Consider the following 10,801-nt stretch of genomic DNA (forward strand, 5'->3'; position numbering starts at 1 on the left):
ATGCGGCGCAGTAGTGCTATCTCTCGTTTCGTGATCGGACGTCGTGCAGCTCCGTGACGAAGAAATACGCGCAATATTTCCCTCCGGGTGAGGAGAAGTGTGTGTGTGTGTCAGTGTGTCTGTGTAGTTGGTGATGATGACGGCAACTCACGGGAAAGATTTTTCTACCGCGTGAATCAACCAGTGCCGTCACGGCAAAGGGCTCACACTGCATAGCAAAACAACAAACGGTGCCAGCGAGAAGATTGTTGGTAAACAGTGCGCGCGTGTTTCACGTGTGTTGCCATTGTGTGTTGGACGGTGAAAACAGGAAAAGTTACTAGAAGATTGAGCAGCTTTTTTCATCACCCCGAATTGCTGCCAATCGGGAACTAAATTTCCTCCCTCTCGAAGGGTGGGAGGGGGGCAAACACTACAAAAATAGGCAAAAACGTGCACAAACACACACACACCGTCTCACACGCAGGCAAAGAGTTGTGTGTGTGTATGAGTGTGGTTGCACTTGTGAAATATTCTTCATCGCGCTAAAGGGAGAGAGTAGCACGCACAGCCCGTTTTATGCGTGTCAGTGCGTAAAATCGCGCGTAACAGACTGAAAGGGAAAACCCTGGCCTCAACCACACACACATACTGGGGGGCATTTCACAATCATAGCAGGCTTAAGCTGCCAAAAGGGGTAGAGCAGGTCCGAAAAGGGTTTACTCAACAGTGAAAAGTGTCAAAAAAAAGTGTGTGTGTGTGCGTGTAAAAGTGGTCAAACGAAAAGGGCCTTGCAACCCGGAGAAAAGCTGTAACGCAGCACGTGTGTAGAGAGGAGTGTTGTGTGTGTGTGTTTTTTTTGCACCAACAACAACAACAACAAAAGAAGTACGAATGGATTCGAACAGCCTGCTGAGCATGAACCTGGCACTGAACGTGGCGCGGAAGTGTCGCATCTGCGGCATGGACATACTCGATCTCACGTGCGCCTTTCCGATCTTTGGCAACGATCGGGTGGATCAGAAGCTGGAGCGCTACCTGCAGCTGAATGTAAGTAAATCGCGAGCTTTACTGCTTGAACGGACATCAGGACAACTTTTCGGGATGGGAGGGAGGAGATTCATGAACCTGCAGTCTTCTTATAGATGGTTATTTGAAGCTTAAATAATATAAACACGAAATGTTCTTTTGAACACTAGTAGCGTTGCCTATGAACAAAACGGCACACTTATTTTAACTAGGTCTACTATTCGAGGAGATTATTAAAAATTACTGAATTCCCAGGTGTCGTGTAACAGTCATCAACTAGCACGATTTAACAACATGCCCGTCATGGGTTTAAGACCCGAATGGCTCGTGTCTCCGTAAAACGTATACGTAAAACTAACTATCCTGCTTTGGGTATTCTATAAGTCACTGAAAACCAAGCCCACTAGTGGTACAGCCAAGAATTGCAGTTGCAATTGCAATCCATGAAGCCGTTCAACAGACACCGATATTGGAAGACCGATTCGGAACTCATAGCGGTATTGGAACTGATCCTGCATCCATTCCTGCACTGGATTTGATTTCCAACCTATTCCGGTTCTAAAACTGATCTCGACAGATCTAAACGGTACTCAAAACGCTACTAATCTTGATACTATACCGGCCTAATACTGTACTGAAACTGAGCTTAAACCCATAATGGTTCTGGAACTGAGCGAGTCATATGGGTCATATGGCTGATCTACAACCCATTCTAGTCTCGGAACTGATTTCCAATCTATACTGGTTCTGAAACAGATATTGACCCCAATACCGGTCCTGAAACTGATGCTGATCTCATAAAGGTTCTGGAACTATAGATGAACGCTAATTGATTGATCCTGACCCCATACCGATCCTGGGACATATCCTAATCCCACATCAGTCCAGGAACTAATGTTGAATCTATGTCAGTCCTGAAACTGCTTCTTTTTATATCATATTAGATAGATCGAATCGCGGACATGAACTTGTCCAGGAATCACAATTTCCTCTTCCTTTCAAGGCCTGAGGCCGCAATCATTCCCAGCAGCAGTTGTTTTAACGAATCAGCGAAGAAATTTAGTCTGATCCTAGTAGCCAGGAAGTATTCAAACTTATGCGCATGATACGTTACTACTGTAAACTCTTTCTCTAATCTGAGACCTCTCCAATCGGAAACACCCTCTTATTTGAACCTCTGAAATCTGTATCCCTCTTATTTGTGTTGCCATGGTTATTGAATGATGTATGCTCCAGTCTGAAATCGTGTTCGTAGTTTCTGATAGCAAAAGTTAAGGCTGCATACTAAATGCGCTATCTATTTCTAGTTTGTATGAACTTTGCATACACCTCTCTAATTTGTTCAACCTTTCTAATTTTAAAATCCCACTTATTTGAATACCCTCCTCTGTTATTCTCTCAAATAAGAGAGAGAGTTTACTGTATTTGAAAATGCAACGCTAATGGGTTGAGGGAGATACAACTTACGCTATTGATAATCACTTACGAGAGAGTATCCTCTTAAGTGGAAGATTTTTGATTCACAAATTGCACTTCGACTTAAATGCTTGCGGCTTCAATGGTTGCTGTGATGGATTATCTGTGACGCCAGGACTCCACACAGCATAACACGGAGCGCAACATAACAACTGACAGCTGCTAAACGCTTCATAAAACGCTTTATTGCCGGTACCATGTTTTGAATATCCTTAGTAGGCCGCTCATTTTTCGTTGAAAAGCTACCAACCTACTGCGATGACCGATAGTTAATGAAACGCTTAACCTCCTTTCCCAAGCGTTTTCTCAAGCGTTTGGCAGCTGTCAGTTGTTATGTTGCGCTCCGTGTTATGCTCTGTGGAGTCCTGGCGTGAGATATTTCACCTGTCAAATACCTCCGCACGGTTTACACTGCTTCTAAACGACCCAAAAAACCTTCCGCGACAATTTTTTGCGACCCTTTCTATCTGTCAAACCGTCTTTGTTTTAGCACGAATGTATGGCTTACTTTGATCGTAATGTCGCGAAACGCGAGCGTTGTCTTTCTGTGAAAATTTCACAAACCCGCGACAATCACGGTTACCTCTGATTTTGTTCTAAAACTGAGATGTTGTTTTAGAACAAAGAGCTCGCAGAAAATTTGTCGCGGTACAAAAGTTGGTCGTCTAGAAGCAGTGTTAGAGGACTCGGCTTTGCCGAACCCTGCACGTAGTGCTCTCCAGCGTGTTCACGTTTCTATGGTTACTACGCCAAGAGCGCAGTTTTGACAGTTGCATGAGGCTCCCTCGTTCGCCGTGACCACCGTTAAGTTTAGCCGCCTTTTTGTAAGCCCCGCTAGCTGCATTGCTTTGTGTAGAGATTCGTCTGTTTTCAAAGTATAAAATTATCTACCAGGCCTTTGACTTTATCAAACACACAGTCACACATACACACACACACGCACGCTCGCACACACTCCTTAGTAGTGTGTGGTGTTGTACTCTCGGAGCAGCATATAGTGGTGGCCTTGGTCCTATCCCGACCCGAGATACCTCCACACCACTTCTTAAAGGGCGAGCAAGCGAGAGAGAGAGAGTGAGGGCGAGACACAGTGCGCCTAACAACACAGAAGCGAGAGATAAAGTGCACGTGTGTATGTGTTTGTGTAAAATTCCGTACTTCTAGCCCTTCCACCACCCTGCGATGTGGCGGAGGGGGGGGGTGATGGTAGGAGGACTAGTCCACTGTGCATTGGTGTGTGCGCGCGCGCCTACTCTTCTAGCTCTAACGTATATGAAGCAAAAAAAGAGCGCGCATTTTCTGGGTTACTGTGTTGGACCGCCGGATCGACCGAGAACTACTGAACGTCGCGGCCACACACATAGACCATAAATCGCGCGGCTGATGTAGGCAGGCTCAAACGCGCAAGTGGAATGTTTTCTTCTGCATTGCTCGTCAGAACTAGTGGAAGAAATGGAAGTTTGAATACAGCTAAACAGTTTAAAATTGCGTTTAGTAACCAGAGTGTACTAAGAAGACGGTGGTGTACTATTTTGTGGGAACAGGAAACTTGTGTGAGTTGCAAATATAAACCAAAAGCAAACGTAAAATAGTTAAACACATATTTCTCGACAGTGTTTGGATGCAGCATCTGAAGTGAAAAGTGCATTCGAAAGGTAAGCCCGAGTGCAGGCAAAAAGAGAATTATCAAAACAGTTCGAGGATAACAAATTAATCGTACACTCGGTGCAGTTTCGCCAGAGTGCTAGAGTGAATAAAGAAAATAATCGTCTGTGCAAGCAGTTGGATTAGAAGTGAGACAAAAAACGCTGGCCTTAGCAGCAGCGGTAGAAGTAGTAGTAGTAGTATTAGAAGAAAAATAGTACACAAACACACACACGCCAGCAACAACGTCACTCGCATGATGCATGGTGTATTGATTTTATTTTTAAAAACACCTCACAATATCACTCTCCGTACACACACATATACACACACACACACATACCCCCAATGCCACCATAAGACGGTGAAATCCCCAATCGTAAACATGCGCCGCAAGAGTGAGCGAGAGACAGTTACATTCGCAGTGTAACCGAGGCGAACCTAAAACTTACGCCTCACGATTGCGGCGCTGCATCGCACAAAGAGAACTCTCGTCCGATGCAGCTCACTCACCATGTGTGTGTGTGTGTACGCAAAAGTGCATCCTCTCTTACACTAAATCCCGTGCACTTGCAATGGGGCCCAATGAGTGAAAAGAAAAGGCAACAGTTTGCACCGCATCGAAGGAAGGTCGTCTTCGCGCCATTTTGCGCCCACTGTAACCGTGCATGTGTGTGAGTGTGTGTGTATGCGTCCAAAACGTGTTTACGAATAGAAGAGAAAGTTGCAATTTACACACACACACACAAACGCAGCTGGAGAAAGGCGCCAGGTCAGTGGAAGGGAAATCGGTGCTAGCGTGGAATTTGCAGCGAAGGGCGAACGGGCTTACGCGTTCGTTTACGCGCTGTCGCAGCACCCCACACGGCGCGATATCACCACGTGTACGCGCGCTTGAAGCAGCGCGACCGTCCCCGGCTGCAGGAAAGAGACAGTGATTAGTGCGTGATTATGCAAGTAAGGTGCGAACGAACGCAGCGCGGGCGCTCTACGCTCTCGCTCCATCCTGTGCTGTGCGTCGTAACCTAGCGACCAACTTGCTCCAACGCACCAGACGTGCACACGGTCAGCAGCACGGTGCTGCTGACTGAGAGAGCGTGCTCTATTTTTGCGTGGCGAATGGTTCTCTCTCTCTCTCTCTCTCGCTTTGTGTGTGCGTGTGAGGACAGGCGCGTGAAACGTACGGGTAGACCTGTGCAAGCGGGAAAGCAAACAAACAAACCCCTCGAACATGCCCGTCATCTTCAACCCCTATCGCGCTGCGGTGAGCAAGCACGGTACCAGCACGGTATTTGCGCGATGCTGTCCAACAGGTGCTTTGTTGATGAATGTTTGTAAAGGTGGACATGTTGTGGTCAGGGAAACATGAATATTAACATTACTGGTAGCAGATTTGCGTTTTGAAATTATTTTTAATTTATTAATTTTTGATTTTTCAATATTCTGGAGCATACAGTCTCGGTATTGTTATATTAAAGTAATATTGTTTCTGATCATTGATTACTTCTGCCTTAGTAGATTTTTTCGTTTCTTCCGGTATATTATTGAATTAATTAGTTTGAAGAAAAGTTAAATATTAAGTACTGTTTTTTTTTTAACTTAAATTCATAAGTAATGCTGCTTTTTGATGTTTTCGAGGTGAAAACTTTTGCGTTTTAATGAGTTTTTGCGTCTTTTTCCGTATGATGCTTATTGCTTTGGGTCAAAATAATAATAGTTTAATAATAGAGAATTTGAACCTTTTGGTTAAATAAAGAGTTTTAATAAATCCTTTGCCTGCAGTGCATGTGCGAACAGTCGGTAAAAGTGGTGCTTCTCAGTTTGAGCTGTACAACAGCGTGCTTGTTTTGTATTTATGTGCAGAACTGTATTCCAGTTTATAAAATGATGCTAAATATAGTGCTACAATTAATATAGTGCTACAATTAATTGATATTAGTTATTATTAATTCATCGACTATTTTGGGAGATCAGATGCGTAGGCCAAGCGCTCTATGGTCTTATTCAATCAAATTCCGTTATTGCAGGGTTCCAAAAGAAGTATCATAGTAAATTATGTGTTATTGTGTTATTGTTTTTCATAATTTTAGAGTTCCTTGCTCTTTTCTAGAATTATCAGGGATGAAGGAGTAGTGAACATTTACGGCCTTACTTGCTATTAAACAGAAGATTCATTATTATATTATTAAAATCAATATATTCATTTGATCATCTATTGACAGCGGCTTAAATTGGAATCCAATTAGAATGTGCAATGTGACTGTCCAAAGAGGGTGCACATTGAATCTACTTCTCATCACACAAGATTGTCATCACTCTTGTATTATTTAAGTCTCTCTAGATATACTTTAATACATAGGCGGATTGATCAAGCTCGGAGCCCTTAGCGGGTGATCGGAATGGGGTCCCTTGTTTCTTGTAAAGTCCCCAAAATTATATCGCATTTTTTAAGAAAATCTTTTTACAAATACCAAATATATAATCCTGAATTCGTTAGGTCTACCCTAAAATCAAAGTGTCCGACAATGATTATCCTCTGTGCCTGCGTATTTGTAGACTTTTCGTCCTTACAATCGAGACCATTGACGAAGTTTTCCAGAAATTTAAATTAAACGTCCCAGGAGCTTCTTCATGATGTACTGTCATGGGAGGTTTTATTGCTAATATGGAAGAGTATGAAAGTATGTAAAGTTTGTCTAGACCTTCAGAAATTATCTCCAAACTTCGCAAAAGCTTTTGATTGCTGTTACGCGTAATCTTGGGGAAAACTGTTGAACGGGAACTTGGAGAGTTGCTAGGATCGAAAATGAACTGTGGAGAGATGAACTTCGGCTGTGGAGAAATGAACTTTAGAGATTTAAGATTGAAACCTACAAAATAAATTAGTAGCAATAAAGAACTCATCGAAATAAGAGCTATCGAAACAATTGCTATAAACGTTATCAACACATTCACACACACGTACTTGTAAGAATGTACTAATTTGAGAATGATTTCTAATTTGAAAGTGCACTAACATGTGGAGATTTAGCTCTGCTATAATATAGGGGCCCCTTTTCTGGATATGTGAGCCCAACATCAGGGTCCGCTATTATGTTCTTATGTACTTATGTCCTAATGTGGACGATCCAAAAAAGACCAGACCTTAAAATTACAACATAGGATGCACCCTAAAATCCGGTAACATCAGACTTTCCAGACTTTAATATCTTGGATGTGATATTTGCACATGGTAGTAACTGGCAATCAAGTTCGAAATGTTCTTCACATTCAGGTGCTAGTAGTGAAATCAAAGAAACAATCAATTACCAATATAATTGTTGCCAGCTTATGCCATGAGCCTTGTTGATTTATAGAATATGATTCCCAAAGTATCCTTCTTGGAGCCTCGGATGGCCTTCTCTAGCGCCATGTTGAAAAGGATTCTACTCCACGGTCTAAATACTAACCACTTCCCCTACACTCTTCCTTCCATCGGCAGATACAAATCGATGACCTGCTCCCGAAGTGCATCTGTGGATCGTGCTATCTGAAGCTCGAAAGCATCGACCAGTTCGCGCTGATGGCCAGCCGCACCGAGGAAGCGTTCCGCGCCTGGCTCGGTCGTCTCCGCGGTCTCAACAGCCCGGCCGAGGCGGCCAAAAACGTCAACGTAATGTTGCCCCTGTTTCGACTCGATCCCGACGGTGGTGCCGATTCGAAAAAGGGACACAACGCATCGGCCGCCAAAGACGCACGAAGCAATCCTTCCCCGACCGTATCGACCGCTACACCACCGGCCAGCGTCAGCCCGCCCGAGAAGGGCATCATCTCGTACAGCGATCTGAAGCTGGGGCTGCTGATTAAAGACCAAGAGCTGCTGAAGCTGATCCTGAAGGCGCTCCGGTGGGCGGAGAACGATCGCCGTGCGTCGTTCGAGGTGTTGATACAGCGGTTGAAGAATTCGAGCTTCCGGGAGATCCTCTCCAACCGCAACCTGCTGAATGATAGTGATCTGACGCAGCTGCTCAAATCGTACATCGGGCAGGGCGTGATGAACAGCTTTGCTGCGATGCCTCCTTCGGCAGCATCAACGCCGCTGAACAATAATAATGTTGTGCCGCCAGCGGTTATGTTTCAACCACCGATCAATCCGACTGGAGGCGTTAAATCCGGAAATCAATCCGGTTTTGTGGCACCGGTTGGACCGATTGCGGGTGTTAATGTGAATGAGTATAGGATCGATGAGGCCAGCGTCACGCAAATGGAGGTAGGGGTAGATCCCGATCTGTATCTTCCGTACGAGGACGAGGATAGCAGCAGTACGAACAAGTTTGAGGGAACAAGGATCGAGGATCGGCAGGAAAACACGGTCACGATCAAGCTGGTGACGACGAACGTTGCTGGAGATATGATTGAAAACAAAAGGGTAAGAACGAGCTTCGTTTTGTCCAGATTAATACAGAATTTTTATTCATTAAAATTAATGTTCCCTCCATCCCTCCCCAGATGATTCCTGCAATCCTGAACGTCCGCGGCACCAAGCGCTTCCAGTGCAGTGCTTGCCCGGAGTGCTTCGAAACGAACGGCGAACTGCAACAGCACATCGTACGGCGACATCTGCCCCGAACCAATCGCACCGTTATCACCGAACAGGGCAAACCGGCGATCAAAATTCGTGTTCGCAAGAACAAACCCATCGCCGGTCCTTTGCTACCGCCGAAATTGATCCCCCCTTCAGCACCGATCACCCTTACAGCTACTACTCCCTCACCGACCGTGCCTACCCGCGACAGTGGTGGCGTGACGGTGGCCCGATCCTCATCTCCCATTAAAATTGTACCACTAAAAATCCCTGCCTCGACCACGATTACGGTTATTCCGGCGACACCGCCACCGACGACCATGGTCCCGGTGGAACCTATCAAACCACCGACAGTCGAGCAGAAGGTGGAAGTAAAGCCACCGCCCATAAAGAAAGAACCACCTTCGGCGCCTGCATCTCCCGCCAAGGGAGAGCTTCTGGTGCGCAAATCGAAACGAAAGACCTCGCTCAAACCGGAAGTCAGTTCGCTCATACTGGAGAAGCAGCAGAAAAAGCGAAAGGTACAGAAAGTGGTGCAGAAACCGGTGCAGAAAGAGGCACAGACTCCTCCAGCACCACCAGCACCACCAGCACCTCCTTCGCCGAAACCGAAGACTTCACGCAAGTCCAACGCGTTCTGTGCGCTGTGCCGCAAGCGGCTAACGCCGAAGCAAACGATGCGCGTGCACATGCAGCAAGAGCACTCCCGGTATGAGTGTGAAAAGTGTGACCGTGCGTTCAAGAGTGCGTTGAATCTGAGCCGCCACCAGCAGTACCATGCCAGCAGTAGTAGTACCGTGCCGACCGAGCTGGCGTCGTCGTCCGCCAGTACGAAAAGGGTACAGAAAGCAGCCAACCCACCACCACCACCCCAGCAGGAGGAGGAGAAGGAACAAACGCACAAGTGTTCCTACTGCGAGAAAGCATTTAAACGGAGCCATCACCTAAAGGTGCGTTTTGGTGGTTTGCCTTTCCCTGATCGTTGACTAATCGTACTTGCCCTTCTTTATGCTTACAGCTACACCTTAAACATCACAAAAAGGATGTAACGTCCGCTGGCAGTGGTTTGCGCAGACGGGCGAAGCTTAATCAGAGCAGCAGTAGCGGTAGTAGTGGCAGTGCCATAAAGAGCGTACTTGTTTCGTCTACCGCCGAATCTGGACAAGGCAGTAAAGCTCGAAAGATGGAAGCGACCAAACGTAAAAGTACAATCACTAGGAAAGTTCGATTTTCCTGCTAGGTTTTTTTCGTCTATTTCTTTGCTTCAATTCCCTAAACCGGAAAGCTTTAAATGTAGGTAAATGTTGATTTGTTTCTTACGTCATAGCGTGTGTGTGTGTTTTTTTTCCTATATTGCAAAGAATTGCCTTCATCGTTTGAATACGTGTTACACTACGTAAGGAGAACTATTTTATGAAAATGAAATAAAGTTAAATTCATTAGCATTTGTCACATGTTCTCCATGTGCGTTGGTAGGGTTTTATGGTTGAGAACGACAAGTTGGTAACAAATTCAGTACCTTTCAGCTTCAGGATCTTAGATCCTATCATCTTCCATGGGAGTCGACTTCGATCCGACTCCAGAAGGTAGGTCCGTCGGAATCGCCTGAAATCGTTTGGAGTCGTTCGGGATCGGCCGTCTATGATGGCGACGAGCTCAACGTAATGGTGAACGACAAGGTGAAGGGCAAGAGCATGCCGGGGCAGCCGCGCACGCTGCACGCTGTGAGTTGCTGGACGACAAGAGGCACATCACCATCCAGCAGGTGCGCCACATCTACCGGCAGTTCGATCTGATTGCGGAGCAGGTACCGGACGACGACGACGAGCACGATGATTCGTTCGAGACGATGGCGTGAAGGGTGTCTGGAAAGCGCTAGCGGACGCCGTGGACGCCGAGAGCAGCGAGGAAACAGAGCAGTTGGAGCAGGGCGCGAACCCGAATGGGACGAAGCGGTACGAGAAGTGACTCAACAGCAAGCACCTGCGAAGGCACGTCCCGAAGGAGTTGGAGTATGGGAAGATTCATGAATCATTAGAGATTCTTTTAGAGATACGTGTTTAAAGATTCATAGTTATACAGAAGATTCTCGTGCTTACAGGATTTTCC

At 45.8% G+C, this 10,801-nt stretch overlaps 1 protein-coding gene across 4 annotated transcripts; it reads left to right on the forward strand.

The window, feature by feature from the left end:
- Positions 1–10,137, forward strand: LOC120905196 (proteoglycan 4-like). Of its 4 annotated transcripts, XM_040316069.1 has the most exons (5): positions 3,931–4,037; positions 4,099–4,139; positions 7,610–8,536; positions 8,617–9,642; positions 9,711–10,137. In XM_040316069.1, the coding sequence occupies exons 3-5, from the start codon at positions 7,691–7,693 to the stop codon at positions 9,930–9,932; spliced, it is 2,094 nt and encodes a 697-aa protein (XP_040172003.1). In that variant the 5' UTR covers positions 3,931–4,037; positions 4,099–4,139; positions 7,610–7,690; the 3' UTR covers positions 9,933–10,137. The 4 variants fall into 4 exon arrangements, with proteins under 4 accessions (XP_040172000.1, XP_040172001.1, XP_040172002.1 ...); XM_040316066.1 differs by lacking the exons at positions 3,931–4,037; positions 4,099–4,139 and adding an exon at positions 1–1,029; XM_040316067.1 differs by lacking the exon at positions 4,099–4,139 and having other exon boundaries at positions 3,803–4,037.
- Positions 10,138–10,801: the final 664 nt, after the last annotated feature.

The sequence above is a fragment of the Anopheles arabiensis genome, chromosome 3, assembly GCF_016920715.1.
Source record: "Anopheles arabiensis isolate DONGOLA chromosome 3, AaraD3, whole genome shotgun sequence".
Classification (NCBI taxonomy): Eukaryota; Metazoa; Arthropoda; class Insecta; order Diptera; family Culicidae; genus Anopheles; species Anopheles arabiensis.

What these genes read in the sequence shown, in the direction of transcription:
- LOC120905196 (XM_040316066.1), top strand. Translation starts at nt 874, where the DNA reads ATGGATTCGAACAGCCTGCTGAGCATGAACCTGGCACTGAACGTGGCG. An exon ending in AGCGCTACCTGCAGCTGAAT is followed by an intron (nt 1,030 to 7,609) that starts GTAAGTAAATCG and finishes TTCCATCGGCAG; the next exon opens with ATACAAATCGATGACCTGCT. An exon ending in ATATGATTGAAAACAAAAGG is followed by an intron (nt 8,537 to 8,616) that starts GTAAGAACGAGC and finishes ATCCCTCCCCAG; the next exon opens with ATGATTCCTGCAATCCTGAA.